At 40.4% G+C, this 25,143-nt stretch overlaps 1 protein-coding gene across 1 annotated transcript in view; it reads right to left on the bottom strand.

Moving 5' to 3' along the window:
* LOC148025009 (peroxisomal nicotinamide adenine dinucleotide carrier-like) overlaps positions 1–25,143 on the bottom strand; it is a 43,925-nt gene that overhangs the window by 3,480 nt on the left and 15,302 nt on the right. Inside the window, exons 7-9 of the mRNA XM_087694707.1 lie at positions 1,864–1,932; positions 1,653–1,760; positions 190–258 (exon numbers count right to left, since the gene is read on the bottom strand). Coding sequence (XP_087550833.1) covers positions 190–258; positions 1,653–1,760; positions 1,864–1,932 — 246 coding nt within the window. The remainder of the gene's footprint in view (positions 1–189; positions 259–1,652; positions 1,761–1,863; positions 1,933–25,143) is intronic.

The raw sequence follows: 25,143 nt of genomic DNA, 5'->3' as shown, positions 1-25,143 counted from the left end.
GACCCTGGGTACTTTAGAGCCACTGAATGGTAACTGCAAGTTGAAACTGTTCCCATTGTTTTGACAGACTTCATGCAATAAAACAGGCTGATTTTCTTTTCTCTACTTCCAATGCATGTGCTTTCTGGAAAATATGAGGAATTGAGGTAATGATGATCATAATGCCATATGCAAATTGTCATGATTTACCTTCACTACTAGCAATGGATATGTCACAACAGTGGCTCCAAGCTTTGCAAGAGCTCCTATGATGAACACCTGAGAAAACAAAAATGTTCACAGAGGGCCAAAGAGACTATGTTAGTTGAAGTGTCATCAATTGTATCCAGAATTATTGTCATCACATTAACCACAAACATCTAGTTCTTGGGCAGCTACAGTTGAAACTCATAAGGCAAGTCCAAAAATTCATGATGCAAGTCCACAAACACAAATGCCAGCAGTGTTGAAAGCAGGAAAAGCTTGGAAATGGGCTCTTTACAGAGATGTGAAGCTCATCTACAAAATATAGGAACACATGATGATACACAACCTATACGAACCTGAAGATCTATGTATGGAACTACAATGGGAGCCTACGATTGGATGCAAGATACTTTAAAGACACCTTCAAAGGCAGGACACTGCATTCCACACAGAATCACACCAGTGTACAGGCCAGAGGTGCAACAGGAGTGGAAAGATTATTTAAAGAAGAGCTGGTGGATGTGGTGCAAATACTGCAAAAGGATGCAGAGGCCAGATACATGTCAACCCTTGTATGAACACAGATGGCAAGAGGTATGTCTTTGTTGCAGTATGCTATTTTGCACCACTTCACAAGGGGGGACACCCTAAAGGCTCCCTAAAGGCTATCATATGATGATATTGTGCACTTTGTCAGCATGGGGAACATACACTTGTGGGGGCCTTTAAATGCATGGACCAGCTCCTTGCAGACATGACTATATTGACACAAGGGACACTATGGATAGAGAAATGCCTCTAGAAGAGTTTAAAGAGATGCCTCTAGGAGAGATGGGTCAACACAAAACCTTGCAAGATGGAAGGGATGTAATCGAGCATGGGACACACCACTTGGTCCTTGAAGCGCACATAGGCACTTCCTGGAATGATAAATGAGAAACTGGCACACTCAAATAACCGATACAGTCGCTTGATCTGATACTGGGCATCCAGTGCAATATGGGATATTTCATGGAACAATGACCCACAAAGCCCCTTGGATAAGCTCATGAGACACGTGGCAGACTACACAATTCTACAGTGTATGCATTTCCACATAGCAAAACTTCCCAAGGCAGACCTCCACCAAATGTGATCCCCCAAAGCATTTGGTACAATAGAGAATGCCATGCGACTAGAGGCTGACTCTGGTGGGAGATTTCATTGGGCGCTTGTGTACAACCAAGAATTGAAGCTTTCCACAAATCTTAGTCTAGGAAATTAAATCATTGAAATCTCTAACCACCTGTCCATAACAACTTCTATTAATGTCCACATTGAAGGATACCTATTCACTTATTAACATAAGAAAGACATAATGTTGCAAGACATTAGAAACATCGGGTTACCTCAAGCACAATAACCTTATCATTCACACATACTCGAGAGGGAAGGCATAAGCATAAGCATGAGCAGCATTGGGTTACCTCAAGCGCAGAAACTTTCCTCAACTCCTTTTGATTAGCCACATGCTTTGATTTGAGTTGTTTCAGCATGCCCTCATACAACATGAATTGTACTGAAGGATTGGCCACCTATAAAATGCAATAACTTGAATTGTTTCAGCATTCCTTTTAGACATACTATTGATCTGGAAACTTTTTCTATCTATGTAGACTTCACAAAGTTCATTCTCACCATGATAAGTGCTGGACAAACACCTTTCCAGAAACCTGTTAATCCTGCTTCTTTATATAGATCCTGCACCTGAGACCACAAGCCCTATCAAATGAAATGAAATTGAACCAACAATATATTGGCAAGCTGCAAAACGCATGTGCTTATCCACTGAGTCAGAATGTTCACAAATATTTTGCCATCAAAACATACTCTTGTCACCCGTTAAACAAGCCAACTCTTCTCCAAACATACTCTTTTCACCCATTAAACAAGGCTTTAACAAGCCAATTCCTGAGGACTGAGTGTGACAGCACTGAATGAAAAACTCCTCTCACATAGGAGAGCAGACTGGACATAAGGACGCTTAAGCTGCCTACTCAGGACGGATAGAAAGAAAAGTCCTCTCTAAGTAAGACTTCAAACAAAATCCTCAATTCCTTTCTGTTGCTTTAGCTATGAAAGATAGAGAAAATGCATGGTAAAGTTTTACTATTAAAAGATAGGACCTAAAAACTCTAAACCATCTAGCCTTACAATATTCATGCACACATTATGACTAAGATGCTGAAGACTTACAAAAATGAATGGATGCGAATTTAGGGACAACACTTCTAGCCACTTGCCTCTTGCACAACTACAGCTGCCTTTTCTCCTTGCTCTCAACACATTTGCTTTCCCTCTTCTCTACTTGCCACTTGTGACCCATCACCCAACCATTCACAAACATTCACATGCAGCAGCCCATGTTGAACAGCTTATGGAGAATTTGAGTTGGTAATTAGAGCAAAAAGAAACAGAAACTAGGTGTTACAAAGGGAGGGGAAGGTTCCATGGACTGGCCAGACAAAACAACAATGCTCTTTGTTCGAAGGCATTCCAAACAGAATGTTGGCCAGTTTGTGACTCTTCATGACAACCATAAGAAAAGGTACTCTTATTCAGATGTACATCAAAACAAAGGGAAAGGACAAAGGACATTAGTCCCCCTGGCTGGCCAGGTGGAGGATGAAACACAACCACCATGGAATGATACTCCCAATTTGGCCAGTGGGACAACCAAGGAGGGACAGGGTCTCTAAATAGAAGAAAGGCTCTGCAACACTTAACAACCTGCTGATATGTGTCCAGTATCCTGCCCAATAGACCTTGAGGGTATGCATGAGATCTGTCCAAGTTTGCCACATAATATTCACAAGAGGTGTGCTGACGATTGATAAGTATCTGCCATCAATCTTTCTATGACAAGGATGAGGTCTCATCTTAAGACAAAAGTATGGAAGTGTCTTTTCAAAGATCCACCTCATCCCTCATGGTAAGCACCTTCGTTGATGTTCAGGAGTGTCTATCAGGCCACCATGTTATGGATGTGCACATGTTCCATGCTATGACTATTGGCCAAATCAGAGTATCATCACGAATCCTTGAGATTGGGGCAAGTGGACCAGGCTGGGTGGCTAGCAAGACGGGAAATGCAGGTATTGCCATGGAGAGGTAGAGTCAGAAGAGCATATTTGTAGATGCCCATATACTATGAGATCAGGGAGAGAAAGCATTGCTTGTTTACAGAGGTGTTGGCCCACTTAGTCAAGTGACAGACTATCCTGAGCAGGAGTGGCTTGGCCTCTTCCTTTGGAGCTACAAAGAAGTCGAGACATGCCTCTATACAAAAGATGCAGAGATCCCATCCACACATTACCACCTTCTTCAGGCCCCTCTACTCTCAGATCATCCGCCTCACAACTCAGGCTTACAGTGCAGAAAGCATGAAATAGTTGGGAAGCTCGAAGACCCAGAATAACTTGATGGAGGCCACCACAGCCCTATCAAGCAAGATTGCTGAAACCCTGGCACAACATTGTAAACATGGAAGAGAAATGGTAGAGACTACAGCAGGGTGTAGAAATGGGAGCCCACCTTGCCCCTGCCCAATACATGACATACTACATACTGTCACACCCACTAATGGAGCTAGTGATAGGTTACTGATTACTCATCATGATTGTACTCTGCAGCAGAAGAAACACTGCAGTCTGAGCATTAGGTGCACTCTTATGAACAAGTTACTTCTACTCCTAACAAATCTCAAGATTTAAACTAAGAGCACCTGTTGGAGTTCACCAACACATTGCTGGGTGACTATGTCCAGCACAATCATGAAACATTTGCTGATCAGGACAAACATGATGTTCTGAATGCTATTGTGGATACAAAGACTGTGTTGCATTCCTTTTCAGCATTCTATGAAAGAGGGGTTATCCTCTTCTTCACAAGCAAGATCCCAATGCTTTCCCAACCTGACCATAGTTGGGTTGATGTTTCGTTCTAAAAGAGACAAAAAGGCTGATGTTGACATGGCAGCCAGCATCCTAGCGCTTCCCAAGACTCTTTACATACCTATGTTTGGCGGAAAGATAAGCCATCTTCCGTGCATACTACTAATGAAATGGTTACTTCTGCCCCTTGGAAACCTGCCACTATAAAAGTATTTGTTCATTGTTCAAGGGATCCACCTACTCAACTTGCTTTTGGTACAAAAGGTAAGGCGATTAGCCCCTGGGATCATCATTATCCACAGTTTGCTCCAAAGATAGGGGAAAATCCTTCCATCTCCAAATCTAAGTGTCAAGGTATAAATTCGTTTGCAGTGCGGGCTGATTTCCTTGATGAAGGAACCCTTGAAATTTTAACAATATGACGTGTATTTTAATGTGTGTGTGTGGGATAGACTAGAAGTGTGTTTGTCATTTGGTAGACCCATTTCTTGATGGGGGATTTTAATGTGTGTTGATCCCTCACAATCTACTTCCGAACACTTGTGATGGATGCACTTGAGAGTTATGCATCGAAAGATTTTGCTTTGGCCATTCAGGGATGATTCACACCCTAACCATAAATGTGCGGTCAGGTCATGAACATGCGGAGAGCATATTTCTGCAATGTCACAAAGTACGAATGGTAAGCCTCCCTGATCAATTATCATGGGGACGTGAAATTTTATTGCTTACCTTAGCATCTGATTAAAAGTTAATAAAATGTGCAAATATGACTTGCATATGTGAGATGCACGTCAATTATTTCACAGTGTGAGACCCAAGATCCAAAGATATTAGTTGATGCCAAAGGCAAAAGTTGTAATAAGTTATGCCTAACAGGTACTAGGTGGTACCCGGTGTTAGATATTGGCCTAGACCAATTTATTAGCCGCTAATGTTAGTGGTGACATTAGAGACTAAACATCAATTAAGTACTTAATTAATTAATGCCAAGCTAAGGGTTGATAACTACTCAAGGACACCTGGAAGACAAATTGGCCTAGCCAATTTAATTATTGGCTAGTGGAATTATTTATTTGGACACTAGAATAATTGTTAAATGAATTTTCAAAATTAATACATAATGCTAAAAAACAGGATTAGAAGACTGCCACTTAGCAAAACTTAACCATGCAAATGGGAAAGACATTTTTTAGGCTTTGGGGGTTGAGAGAGAGAGAGGGTCATTCCAACCTTGTGCAATCTGAGAAGGATGGAGAGAAGGCTATCATAAGTGCCACAACAATTGATATGCCATTTCCAACCAGCAAGAGACCCTCCGAGAGCTGGTGACATGTCCTAAAGAAACTACAATAGTAGGTGACAGCAATTTGAAGGCTGTTTCAGCTAAACAATATCATATTTGGTGTGCTCCATTAGTGGAGATAGCTTTCATGGCTGTCTAGATAAGGCAACAGCTGATTTCTTCCATTTTTCTCACACTAGAAGTCTGAATTTTCTTTCTCTTCAGCAAAATCCAACCATTTGAATCATCAAAGGTGAAGATTTTGGTTAATCTCTACTATAAACCCTAATTAGGGTTTGACAACCACCTTGGGATGAATGCTCAAAATTGAGGGCCTTTGACTCAAATTCCAACACCAACTTTTTGTTTTAGTTAGAGCTGATTTTGGATCGGGCTCTTTCAAGCTCAGCAAAGCATAGAAGGTCTAGAGTATTGCCTAATGCTCAAGGGGGAGATTGCACAATAGCTTAATTATATAGTGGATCTCAGATGTACTTGGTTTGCATCCAAGGTATTGTATGTTGACAATATTTCTGCCCTTAGGATCATTATTCAATGTACTAGTCACTATGAGTCGACATGCCTACACTATGGTTTGCACCTAGGCTTTAAAACTATACATTTGCAAGGTTGTTGGCATGTATGAAACACAAGTAATGTACATTTGGATGTGACGTACATTTGCAAGGCATGTATGGTATGCAATGTATATTTGGAAGTAATGCAAAAGATGTACCATTACATAAGTTACATGCGGTTTACAACTAATGTATGCTTTACATGACTATCATGAGGTACATCATTGCTATGAGGTGCCGTTTATGTTCAATTCATGCATTACAATGCCTTGGTGGTCAAAACAATGTTGGGTTTTGGGATGTGGATGCATCCCTTATGGTTTTAACAATGGTTATGATTCATGTATATGGATTATAATTGGTTTGAGTGAGTCCAAATTTTCAGCAAGTGTTTGGCATTAGCATGGTTAAGCACCAATGGCCAATGTTATTTTTATTGTGATGTCTTTTAGGAAATTCAAATGGAGTATGTTTTGCTTTGGCACATTGCAGTGCAATCGAGGACAATTGCAAGGATTTCAAGGGGGTAGTCTATCATTCACGAGGATATGAAATTCTATTGCTTTGCTTAGCATTTGATTCAAAGCTAATCAAATATGCAAATGTGACTTGCACATGTGAGGTGCACGTGAATTATTCCACATTGTGGGGCCCAAGACCTTGAAATATCAATTGATGCCAAAGGCAAAAGTCATAGTAAGTTATGTCTCATAAGTACTAGGTGGTACCCGATGTCAAATTTTGGCCTAGACCAATTCATTGCTTACTAATGTCAGTGGTGACATTAGAGACTAGACATTAATTAATTAATTAATGCCAGTCTAAGGGCTAATAACTGATCAATGATACTTTGAAGACTAATTGACCTAGCTAATTTAATTATTTGCTGGTGAAAAAAAAAATCACTAGAATAATCATTAAATTAATTTTCAGAATTAATATTTTGAAAAATAATTTAATAAGTTGGATAATGCTAGAAAACGGGATAAGAAGGCTACTACTTGAAAACATTTGCCCATACAAGTGAAAAAAACGTTTTTGGGGACTGGTAGAGGTCTATTCCAACCATTGCAAGAGAGAAAAATGCAATTAGAGAGCAAGGAGATGCTACTAATGTGATTTGCAGCCACCAAGAACCAGTCCTACAACAGGTGGCAGCAGTTTGGAGCCCTCCAAGTGTAGGTAACAACAACCCAAGGTCCTTCTAGTGCAAGTGACAACACACAAAAGGGAGCAATGGCCTTTCTGGTGGTCCTAAGTTGTAGGTGACGCCTTCCATGGCTGTTTAAGTAGGGCAACAACAGTAATTTTTCAACCTTCCACGGTCCTAAGCTGTAGATAACAACTTCCATGGCTGTTTGAGTAGGGAAGCAACAATTTTTTAACCTTTCTTGCAATGAAATTCCGAAATCTCTCTCTCTATAGCATTCTCAGTCGTGTTACAGCCATCTCTTAAGTTATTTCAACAAGATCCAGTCATTTGAGTCATTAGAGAAAGGTGAGAAGGATCGAAGCTTGCTTGGAAGTGAGCTATGGCAGAGAGCAAGAGCAAGAAGAGAGAAAGACACAAATGGGAACTCCAACAGTCACAATGTGTGACCCGGCCTTCCTTTATTCAAACTATCAGTAAAAGAATAAAGAACAAAGTAACGGTGACGGGTACCCGCCACCTGCAGTGTGTAGTGGTGGGTACTGTCAGTGTAGTAATACACGGGTGGCTAAGCAAAGGCACCTTTACCCCCAACAACCTCCCACTTAAAGGTGAATCTGCCCCAGTGAGGAGTGAAAAGAAAAAGAAAAGACAGTACAATGTATACATGTACAACAAGATGAGGAAAAACATCATCTCATCCAACACCCATCAATCTCCTGAGGAAGGCAAAGCGCTCAGTAGTAAGGCTTTTCGTGAGTAGATCTGCAAGATTTTCGTCAGTGGAGATCTTGACAAGGTCAACAGACTTGTCCTCCATAACCCCACGTATAAAGTGATACCTCACCTCAATGCGTTTCGTCTTCGCATGGAAGACCGGATTCTTAGCTAGCTGAATAGCACTCGTAGAATCCGAATGTAACATAGGTATAGTATCAATCCCAAGGTCATGAATCAAACGGCCCAACCATATGGTCTCCTTGCAAGCCTCACTGGCCACAACATACTCAGCCTCAGTGGTAGAGAGAGCCGTACACTTCTGAATCCTAGACATCCAAGAAACAGCACCTCCAACATAGGTAAAGACAGCGCCGGAATAAGTGGACTTCCTACTATCTGCATGTCCTGCATAATTGGAGTCTATGTGGCCCACAACTCCTGTATCCTGGGGCTGCCATAGCAAATACATATATCTGCTATGCCCTTTAGGTATCTCATGATACCCTTTACGGCATCCCAATGCTTTTTGGTAGGTGTAGCCATATAGCGTGCCACAACACCAACTGCAAAGGCAATATCTTGACAAGTGGCCATCATGGCATACATCAAACTGCCCACGGCTGATGCATAAGGGATCTTGACCATCTCGGCCCTCTGCTCATCCTTCTGCGAACAATCGGCCTGTGAAACCTTCACATAAGAAGGTAATGGACAGCCAATAAGCTTTACGTCCTGCATGCGGAAACGCTCAAGGACTTTATGAATATACTACCTTTCTGAGAGATAGAGTAGTCCCTGATGCCTATCGCGCTTAATGCGCATACCAAGAATATGAGAGGCATGTCCTAAATCCTTCATCTCAAAGCTCTTCTTCAGCTGAGATCTAAGAGCATCCAGCTCATCATGAGCTTTCCCTACTATCAACATATCATCCACATAAAGTACCAAAATAAGCCATCACGGGCTTTCTTCGTGTAAAGACACGGATCCATAGCACTTCTACTGTAGCCCTGTGACTGCATAAAGGCATCAAACTTATGATACCACTCCCTAGGTGCCTGCTTCAAGCCATAAAGACTTTTATTCAACTTGCACACTAGGTGCTCCCTGCCAAGTTCTACAAAGCCCTTAGGTTGCTCCATGTATATCTCATCATTCAAATCTCCATGCAAGAATGCAGTCTTGACATCCATCTAGTACAAGTCCAAGTCAAGCTGCACGACTAAGGCCAAAACCAAGCGTAGGGTGGTCATCTTGACCACAGGAGAAAAAACTTCATCAAAGTCAACTCCATGCTCCTGTTTAAAACCCTTAGCGACAAGTCTTGCCTTATAAGCCGGCTTGGGGTTTCCAGGGATACTTTTTAGCCTGTACACCCATTTGCATGGCAAAGCCTTCTTGCCGTGAGGCAATGCAACCAAATCCCAAGTCATATTCTTGTGCAGGGAGTCTATCTCAGACTTCATAGCCCTCTCCTATAAGTGACTGTCACCCCTGTGCATAGCCTCATCATAGGTGAGAGGCTCTCTTGCGTCTATAACTAAGACATAATGCATCGAGGGCTCAAATCTATCAGGTGGACGTCTATCTCTAGTAGACCGTCTCATGGCGGGCTCTGCAGCCGGTCCAACACCCTAGCCATGTGTACCAACTGCTGCTGCAGGCTGTCCAACTGGCTGTGCAGGAGCGCGTGGCTCCTCCTGAAATATAACCCTACATACCTCTACCACCTTCTCAGGCTGCCTATGCATCTTGTCTTTATGGAAGACTACATCATGGCTACGGATGACTTTCCGCGCTTGCGGATCCCAAAGGCGGTACCCCATCTCGCCTACATCTCCATAGCCAAGGAAAATGCATTTGACACTCTTAGGATCCAACTTAGTACGCTTGTATTTGGACACACGGCAGAATGCCTCACATCCAAAGATACGTAGATACGCATAAGATGGAGGTTTCCCAGTCCATATCTCTGCAACGTGGAAATCCAACCACTAGAAGGTGATCTATTTATGATATGCACAGTTGTATTGACTGCCTCAACCCAAAAGCTCTGTGGTAACCTGCATGGCTAAGCATACTGCATACACGCTCTTGGAAGGTTCTAATCATCCGCTCAGCCAAACCATTATGGGGTGGGGTATAGGGAGCTGTCAATTGACGCTTAATACCCCTCTCGTCACATAGTTGCTCAAAAGCATGTGACACATATTCTCCCCCATTGTCAGTCCTAAGGTATTTCATCCTATGCCCAGTCTAGTGTTCAACAAACGTAAGTCATCTCTGAAATACAGCCAAGATATCGGACTTAAGCTTAATGGGGTAAGCCCAAACTTTACACGAAAAATCATCAATGAACGTCACAAAATACTTTGCACCACCCATAGACTGACAAGGCATAGACCCACAGACATCCGAATGTACCAATGCCAGGGGCTCACTCATGCATGTCCTACCAAACTTCTTATGTGTATTCCTAGTCTGTTTGCCATAAAGACAATACTCACATGAATCAAAACATGCATAGTCAAGGGGCCCTAAGTACTGCAAACTAGAAAGCATTTTCATTCCCTTCAAGAACATATGGCCCAAACGGGCATGCCAAAGAGATACATGTGGCATAAAACCCACTGACAAAACATGGTCAATAGAGGACCCATCAACTCCAAGAGAATAGAGGCTGCCAGCTTTGGCACCTCTAGCAAGCATATGTCTGCCACGGGTGATCTTCAAGGCAGAATTCCCAAATGAAACATGAAACCCAGCATCATCAAGCTGCCTTGCAAACATAAGACTGCATATAAGCGTAGGTACATGATGTACATCTTGTAATAGGAAAATACTGCTAGTAGAGAACTACAGTCGTACATCCCCAATGCCAACAATAGCAAGTGATCTGTCATCACCCAAGCGAACTGAACCAGAGATAGTGCGGTAGGAGTGGAACCACTCACGGCATGGTATAACATGAAATGAAGCACCAAAATCCAAAAGCGAGTACTACGCATACATAGAGTGAACATCGGTCAACGACATAGCATCACAAGAACTAGCTGCAAGTATATAGTCCTCATCGGAGTCATCAGTCTGCATGACATTCATCTCCTTGATTTTCACAGTGGATTTCGCAAGCATAATGTTGTGATCAGAGGACTTTTTCTGTACTTTGTCTTTCCTCTTCTCTTTGTGCTTCTCATTGCGCAACTCATGACATTGTGGGCGTATATGACCCTTTTTGCCGCAATGATGACATGTCACATTAGCATTTCTCCCACAAGACTTGCTGTGCGACTTACCATGCAACTTGGACCTAGACTTCTTCGAGTCTCTGCCACGGCCATTCCCACGGTCATTCTTGCCATTACCATCTCTGCCTCTAACAGTCAAAGCATACGATACACGAGAGGCATCCAAGTTCTTACGGTCAATCTCTTCCTGCAGAAGAGTACTCTCTACATCAGGCAAGTTCAAAATAGTAGCAAGAGCACATAAGGCAATGCGGAATACATCCCATGACTCACTTAGAGTTCCAAGCAAAAACAATGGAGTGACCTCATCATTAAAGGTAATACCTTGCGAAGTCAAGTTCTTGAGAATAGCATGGAACTGGCTCAAATGAGCAAACATTGTCATATTCTCCTTCATGCGCAGGTCCATAAGCTGCTTCAGCCAATACATCTGACTTGCCGGACTTTTCTTATCATAGAGGTTCTTAATTTTATCCCAAAGCTGCCAAGCACTCTGTGCTTCCTCAACCACATTGTAATACACCTGTTCAATGAGAGACAAGATAAGGGTGAACTTGCATAACTCATCAAGCTCATTCCATTCGTCATCAGTCATAGTTTCAAGCTACTCGCCATGCATTCTTAGTGGCTTTATCTGCAATTTCTGCACCAATACCTGCCAAACTTGGCTCTTCCAATAGGCATAATTCGTACCATCAAGCTTAGTGATGTTGAAGATAGCACTGTCACTGGAAGAAGAACCCATATTGCAGTCCAAAACAGTGCAGACAGTTCAAAACTACTTGCTGTTTTCTGCTGTAAACAGCCAAAAAATACCACCAAAACCAAGGTTTAAGCTAATACTAAAGTTTCAAAATTCCAAGCTTAAATCTTCTCCATAGCCGGCGTTCACACTGGTCAATCCTGAACTCGTTTCAACCTCCCTGCAAGCCCCTGTTCACACCTGTGGAGTGACAAAGTTCAATTCCAGTAAACAAGATTGCTACATGCAGACTGTACGCATGAATATCCTTTTGGAAGAAGACCGTGACATCAATTTCAGCATCTGCAAAGAAGATATACTGCAAAAGGCCTTTTTTTTTTTTTAAGAAATAAGCCTTGTAAACCCAACTTTGAGCCACGCTCATCCCGCTAACAAGATTTCGAGTGTGTGAGGTCTTTTGAAATTTTACAGGATGACCGATCAAACCATGGAAAATTTTATGGCCGAATGTGATTTACCGGAACCAACGATGGAGCAAAAACTAGATTTGATTATGATGCAGCTTCAAGAGGAACGAAGAGCACGTCAAACTTTGCAAGCTCAATTGGCCAATCTTCAACGATCTACCGCCAACCAAGATGGACCGCAATCTGAAAATCTTATACAACGTGTACTTGCTTTTATCAATCAATTTGATGATTATTTCCATGAAAAACAGTATGCTGAGAAAGACAAAATTAAGTGTGTCACTAATCATCTAGTGGACAAAGCATCCCTATGGTGGACTGTTATCCGCAAAAGTATTGATTGTCCTACTACTTGGAAGACTTTCCAAAAGAAATTTTTGCAGAATTTCTTTCCACCCCAATTCCACGAAGAAGCAATCAAACAATGGGATCTTCTGCAACATAGAGATCGTGAGTCTATTTCACAATATACCGAGCGTTTTTGGAATACTTTATTGCAACTTCGAATGCTCGAAAATGTACCTGAGGCAACCCATAAACGTAAGTTTATGTCTAGCTTACTTGGACATTTTTATACGGAGGTGAACATGTTCAAGCCAACGACTCTCGAAGATGCAATTTCCTTGGCCCATGACACTGAAGACAAAATTCGGACAAGAGAAGCGACCACAACAATTTCAAATTAACGGTAACTTTGGTTCAAAACAATTCAATTCAAATTTTCGAAGATTCAATCAAAATCGTTTCTTTCCATCTTCATTCTGTAAATCTTGGACACGACCTCCTGCTTTACCATCAAACACAAATCCAAATCCTAAGCCATCTTTCCAACCAAATTCCAACATTCCTAAACTTCCAACTATTACCAATAATGTGTCTAAAGCCAAACCTATAGTTTGTTACAAATGTCATCAACCTGGACATCTAGCGGCGAATTGTCAAACCAAAAAGCCAACTATTCACATCAACTATTTGGGAGCAACAGAAGATGAAGAACATGAAAAAATATCAGATTTCACGGAAGACAATGACGATATTGGTATTACTTCAGATACTTTACCAGGTATGCCAAATCCCCATTCTTTATTAACGATGAATGTCTTGTGCATGGTAAAGAAAAGGCTATTTTACATAATGACGGGAACACACACGACTTTATTTCTGCAAAATTGGTCAAAGAATTGAATTTATATACTGTTTCTACTTATTATCGCATCAAGGTTGCATACTTAGGCACTAGATACAATGGAACACGATAAGTGCATAGCTTAGAAATTAAAATTGGTGGCTATGTTGAACGTAGAAATTTCTTAGTTGTGTCTTTACAATCTAGTGACATTATCTTAGGAATGCCTTGGCGTCATCAATACAATCCCAATATAGATTATTTCCACACATTCAATGAAGATTCATTCTAATGGAAAACAAATCACATTGCATGGTATGCACACTTTCGATAATTTTCCATTGCTTAGTCATACACAGGCTAAACGTGCATTACGAAAAGATAGCAAATCCTACTTAATACGGGTGAATGAAATTGAAGCTAAAGAAAATCAAATGCATCCTAGGCACGTATAATTTCTTTCACAATTTCAAGATTGTTTTACTGCTGACTTACCACCTGGCTTACTACCTATATGTCCCGAAGATCACAAAATAGACTTAATTCCTGAATCACAACCACCATGTAAAGCACTATATAGACATAACCAAATTGAACAGAAAGAAATTCAAACCCAAGTTGAAGAATTGTTAACCCGAGAACTCATTAGACCCAGTAGTTCTCCATTTGGTGCACCTATCCTATTAGTAAAGAAGAAAAACAATACCTATAGGATGTGCATTGATTATCGTACCCTAAATAAGATCATTGTTAAGAATAGATATCTGATTCCTAGGATAGATGATCTTATGGACAAACTACAAGGATCTGCAATATTTAACAAGATCGATCTTAAATCAGGATACCATCAAGTACGATTGGACACATCTAATATTTTCAAAACTGCATTTAGAACACAATTTGGACATTATGAATTCCTTGTTATACCTTTTGGTTTAACTAATGCACCAGCCATATTCAGTCGTATGATGAATCGCATATTTTTGAAGCATCAGCATTGTGTCATTGTTTTCTTTGATAACATATTGGTTTTCAGTAAGAATGAAAACAAGCATTATAAACATTTATCTTTGGTTTTCAAATTATTAAAAGAGAATCAATTATATATTAATCTTGAAAAGAGTGAATTTTTCCAAACACAAATTGAATACCTAGGACATATTATTTCATCTGAAGGTATTAAAGTTGATCCTAAAAAGATAGAAGCAATTTTAAATTGGCCGATACCTAAAAATGTGCACGAATTACGTTCTTTCTTAGATCTTGCTAGCTTTTACAGAAAATTTGTGAAAAAATTTTCATTGCTTACATTACCTTTGACCAAATTATTAAAGAAATACATTGTGTATCATTGGTCCGACAATCAACAAAAGTCCTTTGATTTACTAAAACATAATAGACCATTTTTTCTAGTAGTCACTGATGCTAGTGGATCTAGAATAAGAGCAGTCCTTATGCAAGATTCTCATCACATAGCCTACTCCAGCTGCAAACTTAAACCCTTTGAACTTAAGTATTCTACCTATGATAAGAAATTGCTAGCTATAGTACAAGCTTTACGTCAATGGAAACACTATTTAATGGGATCTGAATTCATGATCAAAACTGACCAACAAAGTATTAAGCATCTCCTTAGTCAACCACAAATATTTGACCGACACATTAAATGGACTGTTTTTATTCAAAGTTTCCATCCACTCATACAATATCAACCTGGAAAAGAGAATGTTGTTGCCGATGCTTTAAGTAGAAGACAGACTATTCATAATATCTATGTGATATCTTTTGACTCTCTTCTCTCTATGAAAGATATCTACGACCAAGACCCTAGTTTTCAAACTGATTTGAATAAATTAGTTTCAAATAACTGCATTCCAATTGATTCATTGTCTTACGCTGATGGATTTATGTTCTATGAAAAAAGATTATGTGTAACTGTCCCATTTCGATCATTTGTTTTACATGAAATTCATTGTCCCCCATATCAAGGCCATAGAGAAATTATTTCTACTTTGCGTACACTAATTGAAGATTTTTATTGGCCACACATGAAATCTGATGTATCTAACTTTATATCTGAATGTTTAATTTACCAAAGAGTTAAACGACACCATGGTAAACAATATGGCTTATTAATGCCTTTACCAATTCCAGAATGACCATGGAAACAGATCTCACTGGATTTTATCACTGGTCTGCCTAACACTAAAGCTAATTATGATATGATTTAGACTATTGTCGATAGGTTTAGCAAATAAGCATATTTCATTCCATGCAAAAAAACGTTAACTGCATCTCAAGCTGCTCAATTGTTTTTGAAAATTGTTTTCACTAATCATGGTTTGCCAAAAGTTATTATTTCTGACCGTGATTCTAGATTCTGCAATAATTTTTAGACTACTTTGTTTGCTAATTTAGGAATAAAGATTTATTTATCATCTGCATTTCATCCTGAAACAAATGGGCAAACAGAAGCTACTAACAATACTATTTTAGATCTTTTGCGTGCATACACAATTTCAAAACCACAAACATGGAATACACATTTACATTTACTTCAGTTTACATACAATAACACACCACATACAGCTACACAAAAAGCACCATTTGAAATTATTTATGGATATAAATTATCTATCCTAGTTACGTCATTGTCAAACAAAGTTCAAGCTACTGATGATATTGCTAACATGCATGCTACTATTTTTTATGAAGTTAAAGATATAATTGCGAAAGCCTAGCAATCATACACAAAACACGCTAACAAGAAAAGAAAAGCTATGAGTTTCAACATTGATGATTATGTTTGGTTACGTATTGAAAAGAGAAGATTACAAAGTATTGACAAACACCCTATTGTAAAGTTAGCCCCTAGATTTTATAGACCTTTCAAGATCATTCACAAAATCAATGACAATGCATTTAAACTAGAATTACCACAATACTAGAAAATCCACAACACTTTTCATATCAGTTTATTACGACCTTTTAGAGGCCAATTACATGTACATCCTGTCTATGATGTTAGAAGAAGAAACTGAAATCCTTGAACCTAAAACTATTCTAGATACTGACTTTATGACTACTAGAACTGGCCGTAAATATTCTAGATATTTGGTTAAGTTTAAAAATCACCCTGTTGGAAGAGGCCTAATGAATGTATGCTCCAGATCTAAGTGCTTACCCCTCACTGCTGGCTCGACGTTGAGCTAACAGCAATTGAGAACAATTGCTATCCCACCCCAGGGGTGTGATGCCAGGAGGCATATTCCACGGTGGATTCCGTGAAGTTTTGCGGTGGATTCCGTAAAATTATATTTGTTGCTGGGGCTCATACACAAGGTGGATTCATTGTGCGAAAAGTCGATAGGGACGCCTGTCCTTTTCGGGTGTCTTGTTAATTTAATGTGCAAGTGGGTGATTCCATAGCAGGTGATTCCGCAAAATATATATTTAAATTAATGGACGTTTATGAGTTTAGAGTGCGCACTCGTAATAAATTAAGATTAGGATTGAGTTCTAACCAATTTATTTATTTTATAGCTGAAGACTGCTAGGTATTCACTTTTATCAGTTTAATTTTATTATTTTCTAACAATTGTGAATGCTTCAGTTGATGTATAGAGCAAGCAGCGATGGCATTGGAAACACTGAGCAATAGCGTGTATTTAAGTTATTTAGAATAAATTATCATTTTGATGGGCGCGCATCTTAGGCGTGGCGCCAATATTTATTTTGACGCGCTTATTTATTGAAGCATCTGACATTATTTTGTATGCGCATGGACGCACGATTTAAATATTTGTTATTGAACATTGTATTTGGGCATAGCCCGACTCTTTGGATGCCCAATCGCTTTAATTATTTAGTGGGACAAAAACATACACAAAAGCTAAAGCGTGCTAATTGTAAATTGGGCTATTTTTTTAGCTTTGAGATAAATAATATATCAAATACATGCTTTGTGAAGTGCTCACACAAGGCATAGGAGAAGATTGTACCCAATTAGTCTTTTGCTTCATGTCGTGCAAGTCTTCTCTCTTGTTTTTTGTACAAAAGTAGAGTTCTTTTGTTCTTGGAGACCTTCCGGCACTCGCTACGTACGCATACAGTATCCCATCTATGCACCAACAAACTGCAAGAAAAATCAATGCACCAAGTCAACCACTGACTGTCAAAGCATAACCGGGCATAAATCAGCACATAATAGTCATACGAACAACGAGCAAACACCCAAGCATGTCAAACGAATCCGTCAGTAAGCCGGCACACCCTCTATGTAATAGGGCAAAGTGTACACAACACTGGCAAGACCTGACACAAAGAGGTGTATCCTCAGGGAGTGAAAGCCCAAATCAACCCAAGTATATGTATGGGGACCACGGCATATCAACCATGCAATATCTAAGTGAAGAAGATCCCAGTCTCAGAAGACTCAAAGCTCAATAGCATAAATCATTTGCTCAATGTCTATCAAATATCCAACGATGCTCCCACTGGCACAAAAGCCGTATGGATCAAGCCAAGAAGCTCAAGAAAGGCATATGAGAGCACCAGTGATGAAAAATCCAAGACCAGACATCAATAAAACATCATGAGCATATAGGCTCTGTAGTCTCCAAGGATAGTATCCATAGACATCGACTATATCCCAAATACAACTCTAGCAAGCCAAGAAATATCCCAAGTAAGTTCCTGGAAGCCAAATGCAAGCCAAAACAAGGCACTAGTAGCAATCGGCTCCAAACAATGTAAGTAGCATATAGTAGTGGCATATGCTTAGCATGTCAAGACTGGTCGGACATAGGTAATATACATGTCATATGTACATCTAAGACGGAGCATCAAATATATTCCAAAGCCGAGCTCAAGCTCAAATGAAGATCCGGAACCAAAGACAAGCTCGATGTCGTACCCCGAATGTCAATACTTCATTGTATATTCCAAAGACATAGCCTGAAACCAATAGACATAACCAAACTGGAGGTAAAATAACTTGTCAACCAAGGTAGCATAAATCCCAACCAACAACGAAGTGTCCGCATCCAAATCAAAACTCAATAGCTTTCAAATAGCATATCCGAGCATTAACCATGATGATCAAGCATCAATACATCCAACAGGACACCCAAATGTCAACAAAGAGCATTATGCATAAGTTGTCCCTGATAAAACCTTGCTACCCAAACAATGTACAGCAGTAAATCCTTGCATAAATCGAGCTATGGAAGCTCAAACCAAGTCCCAAAGCATCTCAAAACATTAGGCAAACATCCCCAAAGTATTTGGACATCAAATACCAAGCCTTGGGAGCATCACATAAGCTAAGAGCATGACATTTTCATGCTGTAAATCAACTCAGATCTGTTGCAAAAAATGTTGTGATCAGAATTTGGTAGATCTGACATCGCCATCGCGTCCAAAGCGTGCCAAAACCCCAAGTTAGACTCTTATCTTACCTAAATCGGGTTTTAGATGCCCGAGATATGAGGAAAAAATGGGATTTTTTAGCCAGATTTTGAAATAGGCGCAAAAAAAACGTGAGCTGACTGTGAGGCTTGCTGGTTATGCTGACGATAAGGAGGCATGCCCAATGAAGCCAAGGAACACCTGCAAAGAGCCTATAAGGGCCGGGAAGAGGCGGGAGATAAAATCTTACCTCGGGGGGAAAAAGCCATGGCTGGCATTGAAGCTCCAAGCTCTAGGTCTTCAATCCGGACTGAAGTAATGCTGAGCCAAGCTCCATGATCAAGCTCTCATCCAAAGCTCTGATACCAGTTGAAAGGTGAGAAGGATCGAAGCTTGCTTAGAAGTGAGCTATGACGGAGAGCAAGAGCAAGAAAAGAGAGAGACACAAATGGAAACTCCAACAGTCACAATGTGTGACGAGGCCTTCCTTTATTCAAACTATCACTAAAAGAATAAATAATAAAGTGACAGTGACAGGTGCCCGCCACCTGCAATGTGCAGTAGTGGGTGAGCTATGGCGGAGAGCAAGAGCAAGAAGAGAGAGAGACACAAATAGGAACTCCAACAGTCACAATGTGTGACCGAGCCTTTCTTAATTTAAACGGTCACTAAAGAATAAAGTGACGGTGATAGACGCCCGTTACCTGTAGTATGCAAGGGTGGATACTGTTAGTATAGTAATACACGGGCGGCTAGGCAGAGGCGCCTTTACCACCAACAATTAGATGTGGAGATATTGGAAAAACTCTACTGTAAACTCTAATTTACTGCAAAAATTAGGGTTTGACAGCCACCTTGGATGTATGCGCAAAATTCTTGACTTGAATTTCAACAATTGAAATAAAAGAATTTCAAGGAGATTCAAGAGGCCAACCAATCCATATCAAATTTGGGGCTTAATTTGTATTTTAAGGAGCAGGTGAATCCCAATCCCCAAGCAAACCAATAGGCAAATTGGTTTGAGGGCTTGCTAGTCAGTTTTAACAACAAGAGACACTTGCATTAGTGGAGAGATCAAAGAATCTCAATGTACTCCATCCATTTGCAATAAAAGCTAAAGAAACATTGCAAGGGACACCAATTTTGGGACCAACAAGCTGTCCATTGTCCAAGATTAAAGTAGCAAAGTGTGAATTTTCAATTTATGTGAATTTTATGCTTGCTGTAATTGCTGATTAATCAAGTAATTACCATCCTCTTCGAGGAGGAAGGCCGGTTTCATATTACTTAGGCCTTGTAATAGCCTTCCCCTTTTTGTTCTATACTTGTGCATCTCACAAGTTCCTTTTACAAAGTCAACCCAGTACTTTACCTTCCGATTTTTTGTTCTCGAGAAATTTATTTATTTCTCTAGGAAAAAAAAGTAATATAGAAGAGTTTACTATACATGATACAAGAAAATGTGTGCCTCTATTTGCTTGCACATGTTACATAGAGTATGTTAAAGTCCGACCAAAGGTAAGACTATTGACTTGTTATCATTTTTAAATTAGACAAGTATTTTACACAAGTTGCATTCTCACTCCCTCTTCAATACCAAGCTATGTCATCCATGCTCAGCTATCAATGTGAGCATCTAGCCTTGATACCATGTTAAGGAATGCTCAAGCACACATAGATAAACACAATGTATAACAAACACAGAGTATATGTGGAACTCAAGATGTAGAGAACTCAAACGAATGCACAAATGAATGATCAATGCTAAATATGATACAAGAGGCTTGAAACATTCATGTCTCGAGGACCTAGGATGGGCTCGCCTAAGAGTGTTAGAGACACCAAGAACAGCTCCGAGGGTGTGCCATACGCGAGAAAAATCCTAAAACCCAAGAGTAGCGATCCACCAGGCTAGATAATGATGTCAACAGCAACAAAGGGAGCAGTATGTAGTTCTCTGCAGTCAATCAAATGCCAAAAGGCTGGACACTAGCAAACCATGGGGCAAGTGGCTTAAAACAAAGAAGCGATCCTAGTGATGACAATGTCAATAGGGCATATGACTACAACAAGTGATAGTGACAAACTAGACAGTCTGTCTAGTTGCAAAAAGGAGGTGGCAGCAGGTGAAAATGCAACTTAGGCAAGTCCATGATGATGGCGACGACACACAACTACCTAAAGGAGTGGTGAAAGGTTGGGTGGCAATTGGCAACATCTCTCCATAAGATTCGTGGCATATAGTGGCTGCATGTGTCATGAAGACTTGAATTCTTTACTCTTTGCTTAGCATTTGATTGTGTGTTGTGCAAGTCAATTAAGTCACGATGACAGGCTGAGGGCCTTGAAAAGTTAGTGGATGTCAAAGGCAAAAGTTGTAACAAGTTATATTGGTCGGGTACAAGGTGTTGGGATAAAGGCCCGATTTAACCCCCCTATCTAGTAAACACACATTGTACATGTGAATGCACCCTTGCGTGCCCCAAGTATAAATGCATTTTATTCTTTGTGTGCCAACACATTGTTGGTACACTGTAATCGAACCGTACTTGACTCTGTTCTCACTCTTGCTCTCCAGCCATCACACTCTCATGCTCACTCCTTCTCGACTTCCATCTCTTTCAGTTGTGCTCTTCGCCCCAACGACTAGTATCAAAGCCAGACTGTGCATGCTTCCCGAGACCACTGACTAATAGGCGACAGTTAGCTCGGGAACAGGCAGGCGAACAGTTGTTGAGCGAGTGACTTGCAATCGAGTGGGTTGCGTGGCGACAGGCAACAGCAAATCGACAAGTAAGAAAAGGCAGCAATCGGGCATGAGGCAATCAGGTGACAAGGCAGGCGCAAGCACAACAGTCAGGCGACGTTCACCAGGCGCTGGCAAGCTTCAAGAAGGCAGCAGTCGTGCCGCAGGCGCACGCAGGGGGGACAAGGCAGCAATCAACAGGGCAACGGGCACTGATGGCCGTGGGTCGCCAGCAGACAAGCCACGCAACCCGCTTGATGGGTCAATGGACCCCCACATGAGGTTTTTCTTTTTAATCAAAAATTTTCCCTAAATCTTTTCTATCACCACTTACTATTGGCGGGAGATCACATGCTAGAGGCACACGTCACAGAAAATTTGGGGCTTCTCCTAGATTTGACATTGTTTATGCCCATTAGTGATTTTGAAGTCAGAAATTGCAGACATTGCCTGTGGTGACATCAATTAATTTGGAGATTTTGCCAAATTAGTCAGAATTTCGCTCTTTTGAGGAAAATTTCTTAACATTGGATCCCAAAAAATTTGGGGTTTTTCATGTATTAGCAAAATTTTGTTTAGCTGGGTCAGATTAGCTGACATTTATGCAATTTTATACTTGAAATTTTAGGGATTTGTGCAGAATTCGGTAAATTTTTGCATTTTTGCTCGTGTGGTGGCTGGTTCTTGTACAAACAGCAAAGATTTATTTCTGGTTGAGAAATAACAGCATTGTATTTTGCTGGTTCAGCTTGTGCTTCTGCAGTTTAGTGCATTTACTCTTGTGTTCGTGATAAAATGGCTGCGACATCTTCCAGTTCAAACATCAAGAGTTTGATGAAAATCAAACGGTTTCATGGTCATGGCTTTGACCTTTGGAAAGACCGTATGCAGGGCATTTTGTTTCTAAAGGATTGTGAGGATGCTTTGCAGGAAGATAAACCCGCACTAATGTCTGATGTAGATTGGGCCAGAGTATAAAAAGGCTGTGGCTTACATAAAGATGGGTGTCACTTATGACATTCTGAAAGACAATAAGGGTTTAGATACAGGTTATGCAATATGGAAGAAGCTGAAAACTACTTATGAGATCACCACACCTATTAATCAGGTGCATTTAATGCGCAAGTTGGTGAATATGCAACTGGATGAGTCAAAGCCTACAACTAAGCACTTAAGTGCATTTACAGGGATTCTAAATCAGCTCAAAGATGCAAATTTGGACTTTGATGATAAGTTGAGGGCAATCTTTTTTATCATGACACTGCCTGACTCTTGGGAAACCTTGGTGGTTTCACTCAGCAATAACCTCAATCTCTCATATGATGGGGTGAGGGATTCTATCTTGAATGAAGAAATTAGACGTATGTCTAGTGGAGAAGGCAGCAACTCAGCTCATAATGTAAGAGGCAAGGCTGAAAAGAAAAATGCAAATGCAGGGCAGAGAACCAGCAAGAAGAGCGAAGGAAAGGATAAGAGTGACATTACTTGCTATCACTGTGGTCGGAAGGGCCACAAGAAACCTAATTGCAGGTATTATAAGAAGGAACAAGAGAGAAAGAAGAATGCAAGAGATAAAAAGAAGAAGGAAGAAAAGACAGATGCATCGGAGATAACCAAAGGGAAAGAGAAGGCCAATGTGGCCTCTAGCGTGGTTATAGAAGAGCTTTCAGATACAGAGGTTGATGTATTATGTGCAGTTGATTATGATGCCCTTGTATGTCACATGCAGGATATGCAGATTACCAAGGCTGGTGTGATTGATGCACTCTTGTTAGTTGATGATGGTGTCACTCAGACTTGGATAGTAGACTCTGGTGCCTCTTTCCATGTAACTCCTTGCTTGGAGTGTTTTGCTATGTTCAATGAGGCAGTTATGGAAAGGTGTGTCTTGGAAATAGTCATACTTGCAGCATTGATGGGATTGGCACCATACACTTGTCTTTAGACAATGGTCAAGAGCTTGTGTTGAAAGATGTCAGATATGTGCTTGGCATTAAAAAGAGTTTACTATCTATTGATCAACTTGACTTGCATGGCTACACCACACTGTTTGGTGGTGGTTTGTGGAAAGTAAAAAAGGGTTCCATGCTAATTGCAAAAGGAACCAAGAGGGGCACTTTGTATTGCTTGCACTGTAAAGCCTTGAACGGCAAGTTTCTTGCACTTGCTGAAATTTGCAGCCACTTGGAGTTATGGCATAAGAGATTAAGCCATATGAGCCAAAAAGGACTTAATATCCTTACTCTCTGAAGAGGATTGATAGAAAAGGCTCTAAACTTGACTTTTGTAATGAGTATCAGTTTGGAAAGCAAATAAAAAATTCATTTTACTCTGGTGTCTCTCGTAAGTTCAATGTCTTGGACTTAGTGCATTCTGATGTATGTAGTATGCCCGTGAAATCGTTGGGTGGTGCTGCATATTTTGTCAGCTTTATTGATGACTGTTCCAAGAAGATTTGGGTGTACTTGCTGAAAAAGAAAAGTGAAGTGTTTGCTGTTTTTAAAACTTTTCATGCATTCGTGACCACTCAGACAGGTAGAAAGCTGAAATGCTTGAGAATTGATAATGTAGGTGAGTTCACATCAAAACTGAATTCAAGTCCTTTTGTGACTTGAATGGTATTAAGAAGGAGCTTACAACCCCTTACAGCCCTTCTTCAAATGGGGTGGCTGAAAGTTATAATAGGCCTTTATGTGAAAGAATGCGGTGCATGCTATCCACTGCTAATCTCCCTCATGAATTTCGGGAAGAGGCACTCAAAACCGGGATTCACATTTGCAACCACTCTCCAAACAGGTCCTTAAATAATGGCATCCCTGAGGAGGTTTGGTCTGGCAAATCGGCCTCATATGACCATTTACGCATATTTAGTTGTGATGCTTTTGTGCATGTTAGGGATGAGCTGAGGAACAAACTTGACCCAAAATTCACCAAAGGCATTTTCATGGGCTATGGTGATAAGGGTGAATTTGGCTACATAGTGTGGTTACCTCAGTCCAAGAAGATTATTCACAGCCGTAATGTTGTGTTTAATGAGGTAAAATTGCTGAAAGGTACTTTAGTCTCTAATGAAGATATGAAAAATGTGAAATTTCAAAATTTGCAGCCACTTGCTACTTCAGAAAATGAGCCTCATGGTGCTATACCACAAGCTGAAACTAATGATCAACCGGTTATTTTTGAGCCAGATGATGATGGACAGCAAATAGGAGCACAAAGGGGCCACGGACAACAACATAGGCTTGCCGATTATGAAAATGCAGGTGCTGGTAATGAAAATGAAGATGTTGTACAACGTGAATAGCATGCTGAAAATGGCTTACAAAAGCCACTAAATGCGGAAAATGTTGAGATATCGAGCTCCACTCGTGATACGCCAGGGTGACCGTTGTATATTTATGTCACCGACTTGTCAGTTGCAGACGCGGTTGGTACACCGCCCATGAATAATAGCTACATGATAGCTATCCTTATCTATTCTAGTTCGTGGCTCAGTTAGTATGCCACCTTAGTTAGTTGAGTTTGGTTTGAGACCCATATAGAGGGTTCTTCTATTTTTTTGTACTTGAGTTCTTTTGACTTACACAACTAAG

This window comes from Lygodium microphyllum, chromosome 15, assembly GCF_053477565.2.
Source record: "Lygodium microphyllum isolate KBCC chromosome 15, Lygodium_microphyllum_v1.1.10, whole genome shotgun sequence".
Taxonomy (NCBI): domain Eukaryota; kingdom Viridiplantae; phylum Streptophyta; class Polypodiopsida; order Schizaeales; family Lygodiaceae; genus Lygodium; species Lygodium microphyllum.
The sequence above is the reverse complement of the archived record's forward strand: the minus strand, read 5'-3'. Positions and strand labels throughout refer to the sequence as shown.